The sequence below is a fragment of the Phaenicophaeus curvirostris genome, chromosome 18 (genome assembly GCF_032191515.1).
Source record: "Phaenicophaeus curvirostris isolate KB17595 chromosome 18, BPBGC_Pcur_1.0, whole genome shotgun sequence".
NCBI classification, from domain to species: domain Eukaryota; kingdom Metazoa; phylum Chordata; class Aves; order Cuculiformes; family Cuculidae; genus Phaenicophaeus; species Phaenicophaeus curvirostris.
The window spans coordinates 16,105,323-16,128,782 of NC_091409.1; the positions used below are offsets into that span (position 1 = coordinate 16,105,323).

Consider the following 23,460-nt stretch of genomic DNA (forward strand, 5'->3'; position numbering starts at 1 on the left):
TACTGAGCCCCAGGGATTATTTTCTACGAGCAACCTTCCCATGGCCACCACCAGGCAACAAAAGCAACATCTAGCATTTACCTCCTACAGCTCGCATTTCCCTGGAGAATGTAAGTTCGAAGCCCAGTCATTCTCCAGCAGCAACACACCGGCCCATGTGACAAAAACAGGTCAAAGCAAGAACCATCCATGCTACATACACACCTAAAGAAGCAGACAGGACTTCTTGCACTGTTTTAAAACAGCGGTATTTTTAAGTTAACTCTGTAGTTGTATTTTAAATTTCCAGAATGCTGATAGCAACCTCTGAAACTAAAGTTAAAATGGAAATCCTGCCTACTTTAAGAAAGCCATTCTAAAGGGGACAATAAACCAGAAGTGTACTACGTGATGCTCCAGGATTGCTTTGGAATAGGATAATCCAGGGGCAAAGCAGTACAAAAACATCCCTGGGCTTGCACCTGTACTTTGAAAACTAAAATACTTACAGCACATCTTGCCAGGAGGTTTACATTTTCTCCATTACCTATTATACAAAGAAGTGAGTTTCAGAGATATTCATGCATTGGTATGTAGACATTTGAGATTTGTGCTAAAAGGGAGACCACTTCTAGTTCCTTCCTTGCTAATACAAAGCAATGACAATCCGATACAACCATTAGCTGAACAAAGGTGACTCTGGGAGGGTGTTCTCAGATCTGCTGGTTTAGAACATCGCATATTCCTTATCAGAACTGACAACTACCAGATAACCACAACTACGAATGATTCTGAGAATCCAGACAGAAGGCAACTTAACAGGTAAGGCCACAGAAGAAATCTGAAGAGGTCAAGCATCTGAAGATTTACACAACTCCTGGGATAACACAAGCATTTCCATCTTGCACTGTATTCAAAACTTCATTAGAAATGCTAAGAGATACCTTGAAGTTTTGTTACTAAATATTCTATTTTGGTCCACTAAATCACTGTCGACAAAAAAGCCTAAACAGCTGCTTAGGCATGTGATTGCTCATAAAACTAGCTGCAATTACTCTAGCACTGTTAATTCCATGCAGGATACTAAGCAAACGCCTGCTACCATGCAAGAGCTGACAGGAGCATGGTATGAATAAGGAGAATTTTAAGGACTTGACAAAGTATTTTTTTGCCAGCAATATTTGATAGAGAAAATAGAAATGCTCCAATATTCTCAGAATGTCAGCGCCCTAACAAAGCATTTGTTTTTTTTCTGTGATTTAAAGAAAAATCACAAGGACCAAAAGGGCCAAACTTCACATTTCTAAGCACTCACAACTCTGCGTTTTTTTACAAAACACACTTAGGAGACAATAACCCTCTCAAATTTTCCAGCTAACAGAAAAGTAAAGCCTGCTCAAATATTTCACTGTTCGCTTGTGAGGATCAACCACATGCAGAGGCAGCCAAGGCTACATGCCCATTAGGTCTGCACTGAAGGCTTTTGTCAGGCTGTCACGGGTGTTCGCAGGCTGCCTGGTCTTCTTCCTGTACAAAAAGGTGCTTTAAGGAAAATGTGGGTTTTGCTGTCGTTCTCTGTGTGGCATATTTTCAGAGGGATCAGAAGCACAGAATCTCCATTAGCAAGTTGGGATCAGAAACGGGGAGTAAAGAGCTGCTGGCAACCAACCCGATCCAAGCCATCTGATGAGCCTTAACAGCACACCTACAGGTGGGTCTGCACAGCAACAATTTAAAAAACCTGGATCTTACACTGGAAAAAGGTGTACAGATGACCATATCACTTCTCTCACCTCTGCGCTCATCAGTGACACAGGCAGAATTTGGGTCATATGCATAAATTCATAAGCATCCAGAGCAGCCTTTGAAGATATACGCAATTTTCAAATCAAGACTCAACACAGTCCCTGCTGAATATTAATACAATAACCATGCGGTACACACACAACCTATGTGGCAACTGTTGGACAAAGGCTAGTGTAACATTGGTATCGTAGGAAGAATTTTAAATGTCAAGGCTGGGACTCCCTAACAAAAGCTAAAACTGCAGACTACAGTTTGGGGGTTGGTTGGTTTTAGTTTGATTTTTTTTTTTTTTTTGAAAGGCTAAAATTAAGCTCTCAGATCGAGAGTCCTCTCTGAGCTCATCTGAACCCATCTGATCCCTTTAAATGCTGCAAAGCCTAATTAGAACCAATTACTGTGGACTTCTAAACTCCACTAGTTAGAAACATGCAGCCATGTGGCCTGCAGCAAAGCAGCTACATTTCCCAGCAGTGCAAAATAGCTGTGAATTGTTTGAGACTACCACATGCTGATGAAACAACAAAACAAGAGTCTGGCAGAAATTCTATTTACAAGAACACCACTGCCAAAACCACTATCACAAGTGGGAGTTGAAGTAAAGAGACTGGCTGTGGATTATTATATAAACTGAGAATTTTGGTACCAATGGACAGATTCCAAAAGCTTCAAACATTTCTTAACATATACTCAATATGCATATAAAGAAGTCTTCAATTCAAAGGCTCTTACCTGCAAAGACAGATGTTTTTTCCTTAACAAGTAGCAGAAGCCAAGCCAATCCTGTGGGCAACCAATTAAAACCAACTTTTAGACTGCAACAAAGAATAAACGGAGGCAAAAATCAATGCAGGCAACACAACAGCAGTAACAGTCCACAAAGAACTGTGTATACAGACAGTTCAAACCTGCAGCCACCACGAGGCACTGCGACATACGACCACCACAGCAGGAAGACTGCGTTTTCTAATACCTCACCCCCGCATTACTTATTGGTAACTGCATCACACAGTTTGTGTACTGTTTCAAGTCAGGAATACTTTCCACAAAGAAAGAAAAAGAACCAGAAAATGCTCAAAGAATCTTTCAAATCTCCCCATCGCCAACAGGTGAACAAATCAATTTTCAAAGGCAAAGAACAAGAACTTGGAACTCCTGAGTTTTAACAAACCTTTGCTCCATCAACTGTGACATTCCTTCCTCCAACTGCACATCTCACTTGAGCAAAGCAACACAGCCACACCTCCAAAACCCTCCCTACAGCTGCATGGCAAAAATTCTTCAGGAGTCGCAAGACTGGTGAAACCAAGAACCATCTCACAGCTACCTCTACAGCGCACACATACAGCAAGAACTCCCACTACAACACTGCATTTTCAGAAGTACTTTGTCATACTATTACCCAAACCTGGATCAAACGCCCATGATTTCCTCCCCGTATAAAAACTGTGTTCCTAGCATTACAATTCAACAAAAGAGCCAAACGTTTTAAGTGGCAACATACATATTTTGTATTAATGGAGGAATGGAAAACCCTTGCTCTTTCATTTCTTAGCAGACCACCTAATACCAAAATTGTGATTCTTTGGAGAGCTACCCAGGCATAAACCACACCAAGAATTAATAACTACCTCCTCGCAGAACCTAAACAAGACATTTTCAGTTACCAGCATCATTACCAAAGTGAACTTGGAGAAAGAAGTGCTACTAAACCATCCAAACTCCCAAACAGCAGGAGGCAAGACACACACATACTCAGCAGACTTGTAAGCAGACTTACAAGTGAGGAAGCGAGGAAGATGCTGCTACTCTCTTCAGACTTACGTTAAAATGGGAAACGCATTTAGGAAAACTTTTTCTTTTTATCAGACTTTCAAGAAAAAGAAGCAATCCTACATTAGAAGGATTCAACTATAGGCTTTCATATCTAGCACAGTCAAACAGTAGTCTACAATGCAGGAAAAAACCGTAATCACATGAAAAACAGTTTCATGCAAAACCACACCTGCTTCAAGAGGCAGACAAATCTTTCACGTACAAGGAACTTTCCATTTGGAAGAAAAACCCAACCAGGATGCTGTCTTTCCAGTAGAGCAGCCACCGCGCTGCCCGCTCCTCTTCCCAGCACCGAGAACGAGCCGAGAATTCGCAGCTGACCAAGACAACACGCTATAAAGCGAAACAGGAACAAAACTAGGAAAGGCACAAAACCCCACTCTACGTGTTTCACTTTCCACCAAACACCGTCTACTTGCTCGCCGACCTCCATCCTCCCGGCTTTAAACCGAGAGGCATCCACCGCTCCCGCAGGAGAAGCCACGCGCTCCGGGATCGCCCCGCGCACGCGACACCCGCAGGGACCGAGGCGGCCGAGGGGCGAGGCCAGGACCGAGCAGAGCCAGAGCCTCTGAAAGACACTGAGGTGTCTAAAGGGCGTTTGGGTGTTTAGGGCGGGAGGACGAGGCGCTCGGCGATCGGGTTCGGTAGCGGACAGGGACGGCCGGGCCTGGCGATCTCCAAGGACCTAGGGATCCCGACCCCGCGTCGGCGGCTGGAACCGGACGATCTTTAGGACTCCATCCAACCCAAACCGCTCTACGATTCAGCGCCCGGTTCCGACTCTCGTTTCCATCCCCCCCGGGCCGCCTCAGCGCGGGGCCCGGCCCGGCCCCGGCCTTTTGTGCGCGGGGCCGTTCCCGGCCCGGCCCCCTCTCTCTCTCTCCCCCGCCGCGGTCCCGCGGGTCGGGGCAGCCCCGGCCCCCGCCGACCCCGCCGCGCTCTTACCGAGGGACGCGGGGAGAGAAGGCGAGAGCGGAGCCGCACGGGGCCCGCGCCGCGCCCCGCGCTCCGCCCGCACCGCACAAAATGGCCGCCGCGCCGCGCGCGCCAACGGGGCGGGGCCGGGGGCTGAGAGGGAGGCCCCGCCCACACCCCCTCCCGCCCCGCGCACGCGCCGCCGGTGGGGGTGGGGCCTTCACCTCAGCGCGGGGCTCCCAATGTCCGATATGGATCTCCCCCCTTCTTCTAATTAAAGCCGCCCCCGCCCTGTCATGTCCCCGCACTCGCTCAGAAACTGTCACCTCTGGCCTGGCCAGGCGCACACTCTCCTGGGTGGAAAACGGGTTGGCTGGAGGGCCCAGAGAGTGGTGGGAAATGGAGTTAACTCCAGCTGGAGGCCAGTGACAAGTGGTGTCCCCAGGGCTCAGGGCTGGGTCCAGCCCTGTTCAATGTCTTTATCAATGACCTGGATGAAGGCATCGAGTGCACCCTTAGCAAGTTTGCGGACGACACTAAGCTGGGTAGGAGTGTGGATCTGCTGGAGGGTAGGGAGGCTCCCAAGGGATCTGAACAGGCTGGATCCATGGGCTGAGACCAATGGGATGAGGTTTAACAAGGCCAAATGCCGGGTCCTGCACTTGGGGCACAACAACCCTGAGCAGCTACAGACTAGGAGAAGTCTGGCTGGAAAGTGCCTGGAGGAGAGGGACCTGGGGGTGTTGGTTGACAACGACTGAATATGAGCCAGCAGTGGCCCAGGTGGCCAAGAAGGCCAATGGCATCTTGGCTTGGATCAGAAACGGCGTGACCAGCAGGTCCAGGGAGGTTCTTCTCCCTCTGGACTCGGCACTGGTGAGACCGCTCCTCGAATCCTGTGTTCAGTTCTGGGCCCCTCACCACAAGAAGGATGTTGAGGCTCTGGAGCGAGTCCAGAGAAGAGCAACGAAGCTGGTAAAGGGGCTGGAGAACAGGCCTTATGAGGAGCGGCTGAGAGAGCTGGGGGTGTTTAGCCTGGAGAAGAGGAGGCTGAGGGGAGACCTCATTGCCCTATACAACTACCTGAAAGGAGGTTGTGGAGAGGAGGGAGCTGGGCTCTTCTCCCAAGTGACAGGGGAGGGGATGAGAGGGAATGGTGCACAACCCGATGTTCATCCTTGGTGCTACTTCTGTTGTGCATTTTTCCTTATCTTGCCTTATAAGCATTTCCAATCATTTGCAATCAGTGTGAATGAGTTTCCCCAACCTTTGCATGTAGAATTTATATATTCTAAATCTTAGCACATAAGAGGTACTCAAAATCTTCAAGATTTCGGGCTCCCTTTTCTTAAAATAATCAGAATTTAAGCTATTTGAATTTAAATCTCAAATTAGCTCAGCTCAAGCGTTGAGTTTGAGACGAATGGCTCATCAAAAGTCATGTCAACTCAACAGAACGAGCTTTGAACAGTGTTCACAGCAAACTCAGGAGTTTGTCTTGTCTGTTCTCTAATGAAAGGTGGCAATTTAGCAACTGCTTATGCTGTAGAGTTCAGCCAGAAAGGTGGATCCCAACAGACTAAAAGTAGCCACGTTTCAGACTTATCTATATTTTTTATCATTCATGAAACACAATTTCATAAACATACAGTTCTGAAACACGCTGGGAAGCTTTGCCAGATGCTTACTCCAGAAAGTAGACACGACCCAAGAATAATACAGAACACACAACACCTCTAAAGCCTATTTGTGCACATGGTAGCTTTCAAAGTGTTGCAATGAAATATAAGGTGCCGTCCCTACAACATTAAAGCTGCTAAAGCTAACAATTGCAAACAGAATAATTGTGGATTAGCTTCACATTCCAACCAACCACATCTGACCTCGGTAACAAAACAAAACAAAGGACAAGCTTCTGTAACGCAATTCAGGCCTTGCGAGCCTGAGCTTTGGCATTTCCATCACGTAGTAGCCCCTGGAGGCAGACCCCACCCCAAATTGGACGTTCTTTCCATAGGGGACATAGAATTCAGCAGCTGATATAGCATCCATCCACCCACACAACTAATCCAAGCGCTGCCTCCTCATTTTTCACAAAGGCACTTTAGAACACAAGGTAAGTTTCATACTGGGAAGAGTTAAGAAAGGAGAAACACTGGCAGGAACTGATCTCATCAAACCCTTTTCCACAGACACTTCCTCCAGCATTTGCAGGGAAGGGACTCCCATGGAAGTCTCCGGTCAGATTGAAGTACCAGCTGTCACACCAAGACTGCTCTAGAGCCCCATATTTCAATCTCCAGACAAAACATCCAGGCTCCACCAGGCAAGGCTCACTGAAATGTCAGAAGCCAACGAACAGCCCAGAGGCAAACGGGCTAACAGCAAAGGACAGCTCGCAAGGGAAGGAAAAAGGCCAAAACAACAAAAACCCCGAACTCCATCAAGACATCGCACTTTATCTGCTCTCCGCCCTCCCCGTGTTCCACCTAAACCAGTATCGCAACTGAAGCATTTTCCACCTATCCCCCTCATCAGGCATTCACATTTTCTTTCCTTACTTAGAAAAAAAATGCATGTGGAGAGGACAGCAAAGTTCATCATCAGTGCTATCACACCGTAACACGGCAGAAGGCTTTGGGTTAACGCACACTAGTCAGAACCAGCATAACCCCCAAAGAACAACCATGAAAAAACAGCTAAAAATACTGTTTCAGAGAAAAAAAACTGTTCTTAAAACTGCACGTCCAGATCAACTATGAAGGCACACAGCCACACCGAGGCATCCTTCTCCTCTGGAAATGCCAAGCTGCTTCTGTCCAAGAGCTGCTCACAATCAATGCATCCGAGAAGCGCAAAAGCAGCTGCTGTTGCAGGATGCCAGCTGCAAGCAGAAGGACCAGCCTGGCAACACGGGCTGCAAACAGAACAGCTACACGGGATGTTTTACACTGAGAAGCAGCCACCTGTAGGGGCCAGGAGTAACACACTGATCTCATTTCCTTATTAGAATATCATATCCAAATCAATTATGCTTTAGCATAAATTTATGTGTGTCAATGTAAATGCAGTGGCTGTTCTATCATCTTGCTTTTCTTCGGGACAAAAAACAAGCTTCATTATTGACTTCTCGGACTTTGTGATCAGAAAGGGCAGTATTCCAGTCAGGTTGCAAGTGTCAAAACCCAGAAGTGCTGCATAATTTGTTCAGAAATGTACAGAAAATGCATTTTAAGCCCCATCCACATCCAGTCCATGGACAGCGAGGTTTTCTCAGTGCTGAGTCCATTTAATGCTCTTGAGGTCGATTCCATCCTGCACCATTTCCCAGAGGGGGCTGTAAAGAAAGGGGAAAAATGAGGGCTATCTAAACTGCACAGGACGACATCAACAACAACCAAACAGACAATTCCACCAACTACACAAGAAATGGAAGCTTCAGGAAAGCTGGGGAGGGGCTCGATCAGGGAGGGCAGGGATAAGACAAGGGGGAATGGTTTTCAGCTGGAAGAGGGGAGATTGAGATGAGATCCTTGGAAGAAATGTTTTGCTGTGAGGGTGGGGAGGCCCTGGCCCAGGCTGCCCAGAGCAGTGGTGGCTGCCCCATCCCTGGAGGTGTTCCAGGCCAGGTTGGATGGGGACTGGAGAAATCGGATCCAGTGGGAGGTGTCCTTGCCCATGGCAGGGGGTGGGACTGGATGGGTTTTGAGGTTCCTTCCGACCCAAACCATTCTGTGATTCTGTGAAACTACTAGATGCCCTGTCTGCCTTCCTTCTCCTTCTAGAGGTCAGTGAGCTTCAGAGGACCAGTCTCTGCCATGTCGTCAGCCCAAAACACCAGAGGTGAGGGGGCAGGAGCTACACCTCGGGCCCCATTCCCACTTTGGCATAAAGTACTCCTGTCTCAGAGATGGAGCGCTCTCCTTTGACTCTATCCAACTGAGTCAGGAGTCTCAGTTTCACCAAAATAAAACAAGGTATTGGTACACCACAAACACCCCCTCTGCCTTAGAAACTCCATGTGCTGCCCTGCCTGCTTGCCCTACAGGTGTTCTTTCCCTGAGAGAGCCAGGATCCAGGAAAAGGTTTGTTATCAGGTTAGTTTCCTTAAACATTTGTCACTGCTGTTCAGACCAGGCCCACTACCTGCTCTGGCTACTCTGCTTGCTTATATACAGAGACACCACCCAATTTTTGTAGCAATTACTTTTAACTAAATTCAAGTCTTCAGATGATCATCACATCTAAGAAGTCTTTCCGTCAGTAAGAAGATGACTCACCTCATTTCCCTCAGCCTCTTAACATGCTGGATGCACTTCTGCACTGTATAATCTACTTCTTCCTCTGTAGTGAAACGACCAATGCCAAATCTAAACCAAAAGCAAACCAAAAGGACTAGAAATACCATACTAAAAACAAATCCACCACCTACTTCCAGCAAAAAAGAAAAACGTTTGGAAGCATTAAGGAACAGCGCTCCACACACCTTATAGACGAGTGAGCCAAGTCTTCATCTGTTCCAATCGCCCGCAAAACATAGGAAGGCTCCAGAGAAGCTGACGTGCAAGCACTGGGGAAAGGGAAGGCAGGCAGATTTCAGACTTCTGTTCCTGTGCAGATGCTACATGAAGTAAAACTTCACTCATCTCCTCCAAGACAGAACAAGTCACTCAGACAGTTAATATTACTGTGACTTTCTAAACCAACCTCTGTCAGCTTCCCCAGCCTCTGAGAAACCAACAGGGAAGAGGAGTGCATTTCTGCGGCTGAAGAAGGAGGATGGAAGGGGCAGGCTTAGAGAGGAATGAGGGTAATAAATCAGGAGCACAAAGTACAGAGAGAGAGCAAGGGTAACGCAGCAAGGATAAACACGCCAAAGAGAAGCAGCGGTAATGCAAACTACGCAGTAGCTGCTGTAAAGGTCATGAAAAGAGACAGGAGCCACGTCAGAACCAGGCAGGGAGGTGAACACACCTACAGGCACACTAAAAAGAGACTTCCCAGGCTGCTGTTTGACAGCAGAATGAATCAGTGAAAAACTGCAGAGAGGGACCCAGAGCAAGGTGATATGGTTACAGTTGTCAGCAAAGAGAAGCTCCCTCTCGAAGCAGCAGGCAAAACTGGTTATGTATTGTTACTCAATTTTTACAGGTAGCAACATGCAGCACAAAGCAGAGTGCTGTTTGTGCTCCTTGGTGCACAAAGCAGAGCCTCTTTTCACATTACAGACGTGTTCAGCTGCAGACGGTCAGGAGAGGGCTTGTTCTTCCTGTTCACAGTGCCAAGAGATCTCTAATTCAGATATGCTGGCTGCTGTGTTCCCAAAGGTGAGGAAAGGACGGCATCTCTACACTCCATTCACTTCATCATAAGCATCAAGTTTGTCCCAGAACAGAAACATCACTGGCACTCCAGAGAGTGAGCACAGCTCCTAAACAGTGTAGACCATTTTCTTTCCACGTTTCATTGAGCTCTGATGTTCTGAGCTCATTTAATTTAGGCATTTGTCCAGCCTCGCTAGACTCTAGTTACCATCTGCCACTTGGGTGACATCCTGCTGAAGGACAGAAGCTGCTCAAATGTTGGCAGCCCTCAGAGTGGAGGCATCTCCAGCAGTTACAAGTCAAGGCTACACAATCACAGGTCTGTGAGTCTGGCAGGTATGAGTTTCTAGGCTGTTTTTTCTGTCTTTGTTTGGGGTCCTTTGGGATTTTTTGGCTTTCAGGATGAGCAAATTTGACCTTAATTTGAAACACGCCACCTCAGAGAAACACCATCTCAGAATGCAATCAATGCCAGGCTGACTCACTAATGAATACACAAACCTGGGGCACAGAGCAGACTGCTCGTTAGTTTGTGCCTCCACCACAGGTGTTATTTTTTCTCCAAAATACACTGCTCTCTTGCCCACACACTCCACCTACCTTCCTGAAGACAGCGCCACGTCTTTCAGGGCCATCAGAAGACTCTCCCCTTCCACATATGCAAAAGATAAATTGATGCATCCTACATACAAATAAAAAAAAACACAACCAAAAACAAGACATAAATCCAGGGCAAATCCTACCCCACATGGCAGAACTTGCACAACATGTGGCTGAAGTGAGTTATTCACTCGCAGCCATTGACACTGAGGAGGGAGAGTTCCAAACAGCTCAGGCTTTCATTAATGTTACCTGGATAGCGATGCTCTCTATCTCCATTCATAACCACATCCGGAACTTCACTCATTATTTTTGTAACCAGTCGCTCTGCCAGTTGTGAGATTCGCTTGTGGTCGTACTAGTAAAGAAAACAGAGAAGAGACCAAAACAATTAACAGGACAGAGTTTGACCTCACTCACACTGCTGTGTGTCACAGATGAAGTAATGGGCACGGTTCGAGGAGGCAAAGAACACAGCAGAAACTTGAACACCAACTGTAAAACTTTGCCTACTCCAGAGACTTTTAAAAGAAAATTACTGGTTTGGGCCTCACTAGCTCTGCCATTACCAACTTCCCAACTCATTCAGAGAGCTCTCTCAATATGCAAGTGCCAAGCTCGCCTTCAGAACAGCACCGTGTTCTCCGTGTTTAAAGTCAAGTTAGGCAATACATAAGACGACATGTTTTGCAACAGAAGACAGGGCAGCTGTTCTGGTAAGTGCCCCTAATTCCCCTGGGAGCTCTCAAGCTGTACTGCACACAGACCTGGACTCGCTAATGACTATGAACTCAGTTTTTACAACATATAACCTGCGCAGGGAGAACTGCCCACGTGCAGCATCTTGTTGTAGAGTGAAAAATGAGGTCACTCACGCTAAAAAAGCAATAATAGCTCTGGTGCACAGGAACGGCCAGGTGCACACGTGTGTTTACAAGCTTGAAAAATGCTTTGGAAGCAAACAAGGCTGTCTAAAATATGACTGGGTTTAGAAACACCCAAACTCTGCCAGGCAAGGAAGAGAACCCAGATCCAAGGCTTGGGCAGAATCCGGGCTCTGCAGGCTCTAACAAGGCCTCCACAACCAGACAGTTCAGACGGTCGATCTCCCTCTGTCTCCCAGGAAGAAGCTTGATCCTATGTGCACAGATAATGAGTGTGTGTATCCCACTGGCACCAGCTAAAGGATTTTTACATTCCAGCTGTAAGGAACACATCAGTGCCCGCAAACAGATATAGCAGCACACGAAGGCTCAGACAACAGACCCAGTAAATAAACTTCACTGACTGAGCCAGGAGATAAATAATAATTCTTCATCACAATGCTGCAAAGATGAACTTTAACACATTTAATAAGTACAATAAGGGACTAGGATGTCTTGTCTTTTCATAAATACAACATAATCTGTTTCAGAGAACCTGCTAATATGTATGTGCAGAAGGGAGAAATGAGTACAAGCACCTAAAGCCGTATTTCAGTAAAACTGTCAGCTGCAAACCTGTCATAGAAACTCATGATTCAAACCACTTCAAGAAAAGAGAAATGTAAGAAAACTGAAAATCAACTTCCAATGACCCAAAAATATCCTTTAGGATCTCAAAGCATTCACTTAATGTTACAACACAAGAATCAAATTTAATTCAGGCATATGGACACAAGACCAAAGGAACCTAGAAGCCCCACTGTTCTGGAATGCCCACATGTTCTGGAATGCAGGACAAATCTTCCCCCATGTACCTCCATCTCTTGCTGTGCCACCTCGCAGGCCGCCCCCAGCCCCACTGCCAGAGGCGTGGGCACGGTCCCGGACCGCAGCCCTCTCTCCTGACCCCCGCCACTCTGCAGGGGCTCCAGCCTGACACGCGGTCGACGGCGAACATAGATAGCACCAACCCCTGGAAAACAAGGAAAGCTGGATTAATGTACAACTGCAGCTCTGAAACGATGAAAAGGGACTCCAAGGTTTTAAAACATTCTTTATTTCCAAAGCAAACACACATCTGGACACTCCACTGAAGAAAAACGTAGCGAACGCATACAGGGGGCACATTTCCTAGGTTACTGTGACTGTCCTCAGTCAGCCTCCCAGAGCCTCAGCCACAAGAGACACTGTTTCTCCCCGTGTGCTTCAGCCACCCAAAGAGCTGGTGCTTCCCCTACTCTTCACAATTCCCGGGCACAGCTGAAGTTCACTCCTTTGCATTGAAGCTTTCATTGATGTTCCCTTACTGACTCCTTTCCCTGGATTACCAGTCAGCACCAGTCCCAGGAGGCCTCCCTCTCTCTTCTCATTAGGAGGAGTCATCAGCGGCACCTATTTCCAGCAGGCAGATAGATGAACCAGTTCTGACAGCCAGCCAGTTTTCACTCCCTGGTCCCCACACCTAGAAATGCGATTTCCATCTCTTCCTGTGCCTTCATGTCCCTAATGAGTGACCGTCACCACAGGAAGAACATCTGCAGCTTCTGGGCAGAGTAAGTCGTGAAAACTTGTGTCTGTCACCTGCCTAAAGTCATCGGTGGAAAACTGAGTTCTCATGAAGAGTCTTCAGCTCCGAAGACAACAAACAACAATAAAAAATTAAACAAATAACAATTTTGCCTTGTTTTAGAACAGCACACAGAGAACAGCAAACCCAATTTCTGCCTTTCTACGTCCAGTGCTGCGAACTCCATGGACCCTGACACGGGTGATGGGTGACCTTTCACTATTGGGGAACGAACCAGAAAACCCAGATCTGAATTTTGAACCCCATTATGGAAAGAAGATGCACAAATGGCATTGGAAGGAAGAAACCACCGAAGTAGAAGACAACCCAAACTACTAAGAATTTAAACTTTCCCATTACCTTCTGTTCCCCTTGTTGCAAGTGACTGTTGGGTACAAGCTCTGCCCTATAACCCTGTGATTTCATTTCAACCATTTCAGCATCAATGCTGCTTCACACCAAGAAGACAATTCCTGGAAAGCTGCCACTCCTAATGCCGACACCATTATATTACATTGTTTCTTCCTTTTGCTGAACATACCTCACAACCCGTCTCTGAAAATCCACTTCCCGCAACTCTAAACCCAGCAACAGTGCCGAAACTACTGCAAACTCAGTCCAACACCAGTCTCAGAATAGCTTTCTACAATTTAAGTAAGAGTCACCATGACAGACAGCTCTGACTTCATGACTTGTGTAGTTACCTTAAAGCAGTCTTGGAAACCACAATTCTCTAGAGAAGCACTTCACTAAATACCTTTGGGCCCATAAATTTTATGGCCGCTGATGCTCATTAGATCAATTTTCATGTCGTTGACATCCATAGGGATTTTACCAATCGCTTGTGCAGCATCTGTGTGGAAGAAAACCTTATGTTCACGGCAGATCTCACCTGGAACAAAAACAAAACAGAAAAAAAACCCACATCAGTTCATCTAATTGTTATGATTCAAATTATTCCAACAAGTAGCACTAAGCATTAATTTCGAGCGGGGACCAGTTCTGAGGTGACAAGGAAAGGAATGAGGGCTGCCATGTTTCTTTTCCAGTAAAGCGCCCAGAGCTGTGTAGGAGCCAATGCCTGGCTGGGCAAAGGCTTAGATGCTCAATAGGGAAGACTACATGGAAATTTTTCAGTTGAGAAGTTAAAAACTCTTCTGCTGTTAAGAAGCGAGCTTGTTTCCTAACAAAGAACTTACAGTTGAACCAGAGCTCAGTACCAGGAATCTTCCAGTAGGGAAAGGGGCTCCAGGAAAGCTGGGGAGGGGCTCTTGATCAGGGAGGGCAGGGATAAGACGAGGGGGAATGGTTTTGAGCTGAAAGAGGGGAGATTGAGATAAGAAATTAGAAAGAAATGTTTCCCTGTGAAGATAGGGAGACCCTGGCCCAGGTTGCCCAGAGCAGGGGTGGCTATCCCATCCCTGGAGTGTTCCAGGCCAGGCTGGATGGGGACTGGAGCAACTGGATCCAGTGGGAGGTGTGCCTGGGGTGGGACTGGATGGGCTTCAACCCTTCAACCCAAACCATTCTGCGATTCCAAGATCTCTGGCATTTAAGCATGGGACAACAGTAACGGCCCTCAAAACAAGCATAGAAGGAAAATAGAGTCCTTGGGCCTATAAGCAACTCACTGAGAGTCAATTCTTTACCAATGAAGAACTAGAACCTTGAAGGAGTTTGCAGAAAATGCTGCTTTGAGCATAATAAAGAACAAAAAAGAGCCCAAAGCAGTCAGCGAGAGGAAAGCGAGCTGCACAACAGGGCAAGATGCCTGCTGTGGCCTGCGAAAACAGCATAAACTCCATGGCAGAGGCCAGAGCCTAAAAACTGCCTAAAAAATCAAACATCTTACGAAAAAGACATCTTGAATATGAAGCGGGGCAGGGGTGTCACTGTCATGGGAAACATAATCAAGGAATCATGGTGGGAGCTAACACCGGCTCACCCTGCCTGTTCCAACAGCCCTAGCTCTCAAGCTCTCCCTCCATCCGCTTTGTGGTCCCTGTCTCTCCCTCTGCCTGCTCAGAGCCTGGCTCACCCTCTCCCTATCTCCTGACTCTTTAACAGCCTTTCCACCTCCAAACTCATCATTGATGATGGCAGCATCAGGGGAAGGGCTGTCCAAGTGAAGCGCTCACTGTCCCTCCCCTTCTGCCCCAAACTGCACATTTCTCCTCTTAAACCCCACAAGTGCTCAATAAAACACTGCAGCATGTAAACTCAATTGCTGAGTTATTCTGGGCAATTTTTTCATCCGTTGTACAAAATTCAGAATTAAACTTGAAACACCACAGCTGACATGCTACAAGGTTATAATTGCTGCAATACTCACTCTAAAACTACTGAATTTCATCCTCATTTCCCGTTTAAAATAAGTTTTTTTCAGGGAAAGCATCATTATTTATTCCTTACCAATACTACAACTGATTTGACATAGGCAGCACTTGGCTATGAAAACATGAAGCGAAACGAGGCTGCAGTGGCACTGGCTGGTCACTGGGAGCCGTGGGATACTTACCAATGTCACCAACTGGCTGCCTTACTCCGATTTCATTGTTCACAGTCATTACAGAAACCAGACTTGTGTCTGGCTGGAATGCAGCCTTCAGCTCCTGGTGAAATATTAAAACAGAGAGAAGTTGTGACTAAAAGCAGATGCAAAAGGTTCCTGTGCACACCTTCAATTTGCTTGCAAAGCTTCACTGCCAGCACAATGCCCAGAACCCCTCAGGTTCTGCCGACAGGGCTGGTCGGAGCCACGTAAACAGAATTCCTGCAGGAAGGGGAACGTGACCCATCGTGTTTCTGCAGATCCTGACCTGGTATACACTGTGCCACCTGACTCCATTAAATCGAGTCCATATCAGCTTTTGCTGCGTCTCATACGTCCCTCTGTACTGTTTTCTTGAATGAGCTGACCACCCACAGAGCAGCTGAAGCCACACCTGGACAAAGCAAGGCAGGCTCTAAAGGAACTGCCCTGCGCACAAGGAAGTGTCGTGCAGAGGAGCCTGGCAGCACAGTTCTCCAAGCACACACCGATGCCGCTGCACCAGCAGGCCTGGCCCTGGCCCCAGCACAGACACATCATCTCTCTGAACCAGACGGCCGGGCTTACACAAAACTGCTGCTGTCCCATATGACAGGAAACAAACGCTGAAATAAGCACATATAGCTTCTAAATGCCAAGACTGAGGCAGGACACCCAGAGGGGTCAGTTCACGGGCAGCAATGGGAAGCGAGCACTGTCATCGCTGCGTCTGATGCCCTGAGTAGCTCAGGGCATGAAACGTCACCACACACTCATGTATCCCAGCCATGTGCCGGGATCTTTAAGGGTGTGCAGCAGCTCCACCTGCACAGCAGGTGAACAGGGGGATCAGAGATGAATGTTCTGGCTGAGAAATAGTCTACAGCCCCAGAGAGAACAGAACCAAAGAACTCTTCTATTTTAAATTTCTTTTTGTCAGTAAACAACACACCTTCAAGTCTATGAGCCCATTTTTTTTAACAGGCAGATATGTGACCCGAAACCCTTCTGACTCCAAGGAACGGCACGAATCCAAAACGCACTTGTGCTCCGTTTGCGTGGTGATGATGTGCTTTTTCCTGGCTTTATAGAACCTCGCAACACCCTGTCAGGCACAATCCATGAACAAGAGATTTGCTGTTAGACCACGGAAGAAAGCAACCTTTGCACAAAACAATAAAAAACAAATTACAATTTAGAATTCATTTTGATCAGCACTCGTTTTTCAAAGCACCTCACTTTTCAGAGAGCCTGTGAACGTGGTAACTGACACCATGAACAGAAATACCTCTTTAACAACATTTGCAGTGGAATCACACAATAAGAAGCCTGAACAGCTGCATTGGAATGCAGCTACCTACTCCTACACTACCTACTCTGTCAGAAACCAGTTCACTATCAGCATCTCCACTGGATTCCATGACAAGGGTTGAGAGAGTTGGGGTTGTTCAGCCTGGAGAAGAGAAGGCTCTAGGGAGACCTTAGAGCAGCTTCCAGGACTGAAAGGGGCTCCAGGAAAGCTGGGGAGGGGCTCTGGATCAGGGAGTGCAGGGACAGGACAAGAGGGAATGGTTTTGAGCTGAAAGAGGGGAGATTGAGAGGAGATCTTAAGGTGAAATGTTTTGCTGTGAGGGTGGGGAGGCCCTGGCCCAGGTTGCCCAGAGCAGTGGTGGCTGCCCCATCCCTGGAGGTGTTCCAGGCCAGGCTGTATGGGGCTTGGAGCCCCTGGTCCAGTGGGAGGTGTCCCTGCCCATGGCAGAGGAGTGGAACAGGATGGACTTTGAGGTCCCTTCCAACCCAAACAATTCTGTGATTCTGTAACAAAGGTTTTAATTACAAAAGCAGAAGGACTGTATTTGGTGCATGTAAGGCAAACATTAAGTATTGTACTCAAACCCATGTCCTGGGCCCAGTGTTTCCTCCACGCACACAGCAGAATGCCACAAGGAGTAACTCCAGGAATGCAGAAATGCAATATTCCATAACTACGTCAACACATAAATAGTTGGACTGTTGAAAGATGCACACAGTTCTTAAGTCATATTTTTAACATAATAAATAACTCTAAGTATAAACCTTTCACCTTAATTGCCATATTATTTGATTCAGTTGCACCGCTGGTAAATATGATTTCCCTTGAATCGGCTCCTATCAGATCCGCAACTTGCTGTTCAAAAAGAAATACAAATGTGATGTGTTGTGACACAATACAGTGAATTCACCATGGTAAAACACACGCAAAATGTTTTCAAGAACACTGCCCTGAGCCTCAGAAGGATTACAGCTGGTGTCTGGTACAGGTACAATGTCTGAACATCTGCACCAGTACAAAATACTTCAGGGATCGGAGTCATTACTGGTGGTGGTATTAAGCATTAGCCTGTCATAATACAACATAAACGTCAGGCAGACAAAACCCCAGTAGATATTACTTCCAAAGCAAAGTCCTATACCTAAGATTAAGAGGACAATAAAATACAAAATTAACGCAGTAACTGCACGTGTGTGACCTCAGAAATTAAACATCCCCAGACATCTTTCCCAAAGCATTGTTTTCCATCACTTTGGCTGCTCCAACCTCACTGCTTTTTCTTGCAATAAGCGTGCTGAGGGGCAGCCAAAGCAGAAGGAAGCGCTAAAGCCGGTCCACAGTGAGCTAACTACAACAGTGTTGCCACTGCTTTGGATTTTCTTTTGAGACTGCGTTTCCTCAGCAGCAGGAAAACCCCTGTGATCAGAGCACCAGAGACTAACCCTCCTCGCCTTTTCCATGGCGGCCTCACTCTCCCAGCCGTAGGCGTGTGTCCTGGAGTGGGGGTTGCCGTAGTAGGCTGTCAGGTAGGGCAGCATGCTGTCCAGGACCCTGGGATCCTGCGAACATAAACCACTCAGCCTCGGAAAGAGAAGAGAAAGTCTCTTTGTCCCCTGGGCACATGCACCCCTCCCGCTGCCCCGGGGCTGCAGTTCTGCTGCGGGGTCTGGATTCAGCTCAGGTCAGATCTCCAAAACCTGAGGCTGCGGCACGTTCCATACCGCACAGCCGCGTACAAAAGCGAGCGTACAGCACTTAGGGTCCGTGTCCTGCACGCAAGCCTCCACCTGCGGCACCACGGCACACGGGGGCGTCTCCTGCGCAGAAGAAGCAGAAAGGCGCTACAGAGCCGGGCAGCGAGGCGCGGGGCAGCCGCTCCGTTTGCCGGCCCGGAGCGGCGCCCGCCCGCAGGTACCGGCAGGGCGGGACGGCAGCAGGCCGGGCTGGGGCTGCAGGTGCGCACCGAGCGGAACGGGAACAGCAGGGGGGGGTGACTACGACCGGATCTCTAAGGGACCGCTGAGCACGACAGGACGGGATCCCCGGGCGGCTGCTAGGGGGGCCGGGATCCCCGGGCGGGATGGGGCGGGAGGGGCAAGCGGGGCGGCCCGGCGCGCTCACCAGCGGGGTGGTGGCCTGCACGTCCATGTAGAGCGGCCGCGGGGCCGGGGCCCGCGTGCTGCCCGAGAGGCGCCTCAGGGCTGGGCCCCGCGGGGCCGCCAGGCGCCGCCACAGCAGCATGGCGGGGGCCGCCTCCGCTCCCGCTCCGGCCGCGCACTTCCGGTGCCGCGCTTCCGGCTCGGCACTTCCGGGATGGCACTTCCTGTTCGTCACCGCCAGCGCCGGAAGTGGGTGTGGGCGCAGCGAGCGGAGCGGTGAGAGGTGCGCGGCGGGGGGGCAGGCCGGGCCTCGGGAGCCGCCGGGGGGAGGACAGGCCGGGCCTCGGGAGCCGCCGGGGGGAGGACAGGCCGGGCCTCGGGAGCCGCCGGCGGGGGGGCAGGCCGGGCCTCGGGAGCCGCCGGGGGGAGGACAGGCCGGGCCTCGGGAGCCGCCGGCGGGGGGGCAGGCCGGGCCTCGGGAGCCGCCGGGCGGCCCGGGGTTGCTCCCCGCCGCTGGCTCCCGTGGGGCAGAGCCGGGTGCTGGCAGGGGCTCGGCCCGGGCGCGGAGTGGCTCCCGGGGTGCAGACCGGCGCGCACAGGGGCTCGCAGAGGGTGGGACGGGGCCGCCGTCGAGGCCCCGGCGTTCCCTCCTTGGCTTTTCCTAGTTGGCAGGCGGGGACGCGAACCAGGCGGCCTGCAAAGCCCGCGGCCCTGCGTACAGGAGAGGCCGAGCCGTGCAGGGCCATCCCCGGCCTGGCTGGGGCACGGAGGCGTCGGGTAAAACAGTGAATCCCGGGATGGGGGTTGCTTTCTCGCCCAGATGCCTGTGACCGTGGGCCCGTATGGGCAGTCGCAGCCCAGCTGCTTCGACAGAGTGAAGATGGGATTCATGATGGGCTTTGCTGTCGGCATGGCAGCAGGAGCGCTGTTCGGCACCTTCTCCTGCCTCAGGTACGCTGGGGGAGCGGCTTCTGCAGGCGGGTTGTGGCACGATAGTGGGAGAGAAACACTCCTGCTTTGGGGTTGGGAAGGGAGGCGCAGGCCCGGTCCGGTGAGACACCAGTGGCTCTGGATCAGCCCCAGCCCCAGCCTCACGTGGGGCAGCCCCCGGGCTCCGCTGTGCAGAGGCCACAGCGTCACAGACCTTGTCCTGTCTCTCCTGCGGGTGGTGGCCTTGGGACGCCGAGGCTGGCAGCTGAGATCCGGGAGAGTTGGGTGAATTGGCCACACGTGCAGCCCTCCTGCTCGAGCGCTTCCCGAGGTTCTCTGCCAGCCCTTGGGTCCCTGCATCGCGGTTGCAGACTGTCCCGACCCTTGCCTGGAGGCCGTTGCTGTCCTGACTGCCTCTGTCGCCAGAGCACAGGCAGAGCTGTAGTGGCAATGGCACAATCCCTTTGGAATCGGAGAGGGACAACGCCACCTTCCCCCGGCGCCGCCTGGCACAGAGACAGCACTGGCTGCTCCGATGAGCTCTTGCTCTCGGTTTTGACACGCATCATCCGCGGGAAAAAAGCTCTGAAAATGAGCTCTCCCATATCTTGCAGAACTCTTTCTTCTTGAGGCTTTTTAACTGTGACTGAACATGGGTGAGGATGTGGAAGTGAGTCCCAGAGGAAGGAAAGGGACAAAGTCTGAGCTCCCATTTGTGAGGGGGGCAGCGCCAGCAGGAAGGACAGAGCTCAGGGACTGGGAAGCCGCAGTGACCGGGCTTTGTCATACCCAGATGGCAGAGCCGCATTACCTCTGCCATTCTGGTTTTGAGGGAAGATCTCCGTTTTTTAAAACTGAAGTGCATGAAATTCCTTAGAGCCTACAGTCACCACAGGGTTTAAAAGCAAAATATTACAAGAGGTTCCTGAGAAGGAACAGTTCTTCAGTCTGCCCTCAGGTAAGTGGGAGCCAAAGAACAGGAATGGTTCTCGACACTTCTAGGCCGTCCAGGTTCCTCTCATATTAAAAACGCACGGTCAGAAGTAAATGGGGAGCGAGTGTCCAGCATTGGGTTGAAGTTGGTGGCATTAAAAATACTGCGACTGCCACCAGACAGGATGGCAACACAACAGCTCAGACCCTTTTTATTCTCCCGTGAGTCAAATACTTGGACAGCACAGGTTTTTTTCTCCTGAATTCAGGGTATTTGGGGCACTGGCAGGTAACCAGGTGGGACCACCATGTGAGAATTCACACGTGGGCCCCTCAGGTGCCCCAAGGAGCCACAGCTCCAGTTCTGTTTGCAGCAGCCTGGGGCACGGGGCAGTGCCGCTCGGCTCCTGGCGTAGGCGGGAGGCGGCATTTGCTTTGGGCGCTCAGGCAGCCGTGAGCTGGGGTGTCGGGTGTTGGCTGCTGCGTGCCTGTTACCCGTCAGACTCCGGCCTTTATATAATTCCTGTGTTTGTCTTTATCTCAGGATCGGCATGCGAGGACGAGAGCTGATGGGTGGAGTTGGCAAAACAATGATGCAAAGCGGAGGGACGTTTGGGACATTCATGGCTATTGGAATGGGAATCCGCTGCTAACCTGGAGCATGGGTTTATCCCGGAATGCCCCATCCGGCCGTTCCTCTGTGCCGTAATAAAACATTTTAGACACCTGGATGCGCAAGCTCTTCATGCAGTGGGGAAGCCCTGTCCTCCTGGCTCTGCTGATTGTAAACTGCTCTGTACCAAATTTCTACTTTCTTCCCACCTCTGACTCCCTTAGCAATGAGAATTAATGCTCCTTTGTACGACATTAAAGTTCCTGTTTCACAGGCCTGACTGCAGCGCACACGTCTCTCCCTTTGGTGCGTGGGAGGCTCCCGTTCCCAACGTGCTCAGCTGGAGCTGCTCCGTTGCATCCATCCGCTCCCTGATTTGGGAGGGTTTCCCTGTGGCTGAAGCAGATCAAGGATCACATTTCTGGGGGTTGGAGCTGCCCCCATTCCAGGTGATTTGGGGCAAACGCCCCAGGAGCACACGGGACCCCAAAAGGACGAGGGAAGCCGCTCTGCACCCGTGGACAAACGGCAGCCGTTCAGGCCCCTTTTTCTGGCCGGCTGGGCAGGGGGTGGGTGCGGGAAGCAGTTGGAGTGGAGCGGTGGCAGGTTCAGCTGCGCTCCTGGCACTGGGAAAGGGCTCAGGGGACGCTGTGCGGAGCCACCAAGGTGTTGACGCCAGAGCAGGGAGCCTGGCGGGCAGGGAGCCGTGGGCGGACCGCAGCCCGCGCTCCCCTCCGCCTCGCCGCGTGTTACCAGCACCGGGCAGCGCCGCTCGGCTCAGAGCGGAGGATGCCTCCGCCAGACTCGCCCTGGGCTGGAGGTGCCAGGGAGGGAGAACAGGGGTGCTCGAAGCTGGCCCCGTCCCAGGCTTCCCTGCAGAAACCAGGGTAAAAGGCACCAGAGGGCTCCTGCATCACTGGGACTCCCAGCGCCCGCGAGGAGCATCCCCAGCCCAGGCAGAGGGAAAACCTGCAGCCCCCCAGAGCCAACACCAGCTCCTGCCCTTCCAGAGCAGCTCCCGCTCACCTCCAAGCTTCAGCTCCCACTGCTGAGATCGGATCAGGAGCAGGAAAATAAAAGTTTCATGAAGGCCTTTTTAAGAGAATTTTATTTGAGTGGTTCTTACAAAGATTGTTGCAATATGAAAGTCTTTGTTTGATAGAAATATCGAGCTGTCTTGTCAAACACACTGAAGTAACCCAAAAATATATTTCAGAGCTCACAGAGCTTAAAAAGAGCAAAGATTATATGCAACCAGAACAAAACGGGTGTCTGTATTTCCCGCCCCTCTCCAGACCTGGCTGAAGCCCCTGGCCCCACTGCATACAGACCCCTCTGGAAATGCAGAGCGCGTTTTGTTTGGAACATAGACACACCTCACACAATATTTACAAAGAAACTTTTACAGATACATTAATCAAAAGTTACCATTAAGAAATAAAACCCTTCAATCCTTCTATCCTTAGCAGTTAATTCAGCACAAAGGCAGCCGAGCGGCCGTCGCAGCCAGCTCGGGGCAGCCTGGCGAGTTTCCCATTTACACAGAACACTAAACACGCCCCTCGGTAGCGCCTGTTGCCAGTCCCGACCCTCAGCACTCACCTACATAAAGTGAAATGTAAAAGGTAATTGCTGCGTTAAAAGAAAGGCTTGTGAAACATCAAAAATGTCCTCATGTCCCACCTGCCTTTTACAGAGAATGTGGTTTCTATGAGCTACTTCTCAGTTCCTACAGGTCACCTCGGTAAATGTACAAGAGTTACAAGGCAGAACAAGAAGTCAACAGCTTTGTATACAGTGGAGATGCCAGTCAGGGGAATGAACACACCGTGGTTCTGCTTACTTCATTTTATTTTAAAGGTAGCAGGAAGAGTACACAAAATGACATTAAATCCTTTCCTTTAGTTTTATCTAAATAAAAGATAACTCAATCTTCCTCCAAAAAATAACTATGTACAAAACTGATTAAATCCATCTTCATCGTCGAACAGGAACCAGTAGCTGGGTTGCGGTCATTGAGTCTGGGAAAAGGCTGTGGTACGTTGGAAGAGGGACGTACGCTGCGGTGATCATTTTACCTGGACAGAGGATTC

At 49.8% G+C, this 23,460-nt stretch overlaps 4 protein-coding genes across 16 annotated transcripts in view; 1 reads left to right on the forward strand and 3 right to left on the reverse strand.

Annotated features, from left to right (window-relative positions):
* Positions 1-4,656, reverse strand: part of RBM12 (RNA binding motif protein 12) — a 44,694-nt gene extending 40,038 nt beyond the window's left edge. The window contains exons 1-2 of one of the 6 annotated variants that reach the window (XM_069872190.1): positions 4,567-4,585; positions 2,515-2,597 (exon numbers count right to left, since the gene is read on the reverse strand). The gene's annotated coding sequence lies outside the window, so the exon portion shown is untranslated. Of the gene's footprint in view, positions 1-2,514; positions 2,823-4,566 lie in introns of those variants that run through there. The other 5 variants (XM_069872193.1, XM_069872187.1, XM_069872192.1 and 2 more) reach the window with 5 other exon arrangements.
* A 1,470-nt stretch (positions 4,657-6,126) lies between these two features.
* Positions 6,127-19,038, reverse strand: NFS1 (NFS1 cysteine desulfurase). Its single transcript, XM_069872204.1, has 12 exons — positions 18,914-19,038; positions 18,235-18,351; positions 17,564-17,647; positions 16,433-16,585; positions 15,469-15,562; positions 13,708-13,842; positions 12,199-12,356; positions 10,713-10,818; positions 10,461-10,542; positions 9,023-9,106; positions 8,817-8,906; positions 6,127-7,873 (listed from the first exon to the last, which is right to left on the reverse strand). The coding sequence occupies exons 1-12, from the start codon at positions 19,031-19,033 to the stop codon at positions 7,810-7,812; spliced, it is 1,287 nt and encodes a 428-aa protein (XP_069728305.1). The 5' UTR covers positions 19,034-19,038; the 3' UTR covers positions 6,127-7,809.
* Positions 19,039-19,096: 58 nt separating this feature from the next.
* On the forward strand, positions 19,097-21,647 carry ROMO1 (reactive oxygen species modulator 1). The gene is made up of 3 exons (XM_069872205.1): positions 19,097-19,174; positions 19,712-19,842; positions 21,299-21,647. Exons 2-3 carry the CDS (start codon positions 19,712-19,714, stop codon positions 21,405-21,407), a joined length of 240 nt encoding a protein of 79 aa, XP_069728306.1. The 5' UTR covers positions 19,097-19,174; the 3' UTR covers positions 21,408-21,647.
* A 1,553-nt stretch (positions 21,648-23,200) lies between these two features.
* Positions 23,201-23,460, reverse strand: part of RBM39 (RNA binding motif protein 39) — a 30,593-nt gene continuing 30,333 nt past the window's right edge. For all 8 annotated transcript variants that reach the window (XM_069872197.1, XM_069872195.1, XM_069872203.1 and 5 more), the window contains one exon: positions 23,201-23,445. In XM_069872197.1, the coding sequence (XP_069728298.1) occupies positions 23,345-23,445 (101 nt within the window). In that variant the 3' untranslated portion in view covers positions 23,201-23,344. The remainder of the gene's footprint in view (positions 23,446-23,460) is intronic.

What these genes read in the sequence shown, in the direction of transcription:
- NFS1 (XM_069872204.1), bottom strand. Translation starts at nt 19,033, where the DNA reads ATGCTGCTGTGGCGGCGCCTGGCGGCCCCGCGGGGCCCAGCCCTGAGG. An exon ending in ATGGGCTCATAGACTTGAAG is followed by an intron (nt 15,563 to 16,432) that starts GTGTGTTGTTTA and finishes ATATTTCACCAG; the next exon opens with GAGCTGAAGGCTGCATTCCA. An exon ending in GCAGCCAGTTGGTGACATTG is followed by an intron (nt 13,843 to 15,468) that starts GTAAGTATCCCA and finishes TTTTTGTTCCAG; the next exon opens with GTGAGATCTGCCGTGAACAT.
- ROMO1 (XM_069872205.1), top strand. Translation starts at nt 19,712, where the DNA reads ATGCCTGTGACCGTGGGCCCGTATGGGCAGTCGCAGCCCAGCTGCTTC. An exon ending in GGCACCTTCTCCTGCCTCAG is followed by an intron (nt 19,843 to 21,298) that starts GTACGCTGGGGG and finishes TCTTTATCTCAG; the next exon opens with GATCGGCATGCGAGGACGAG.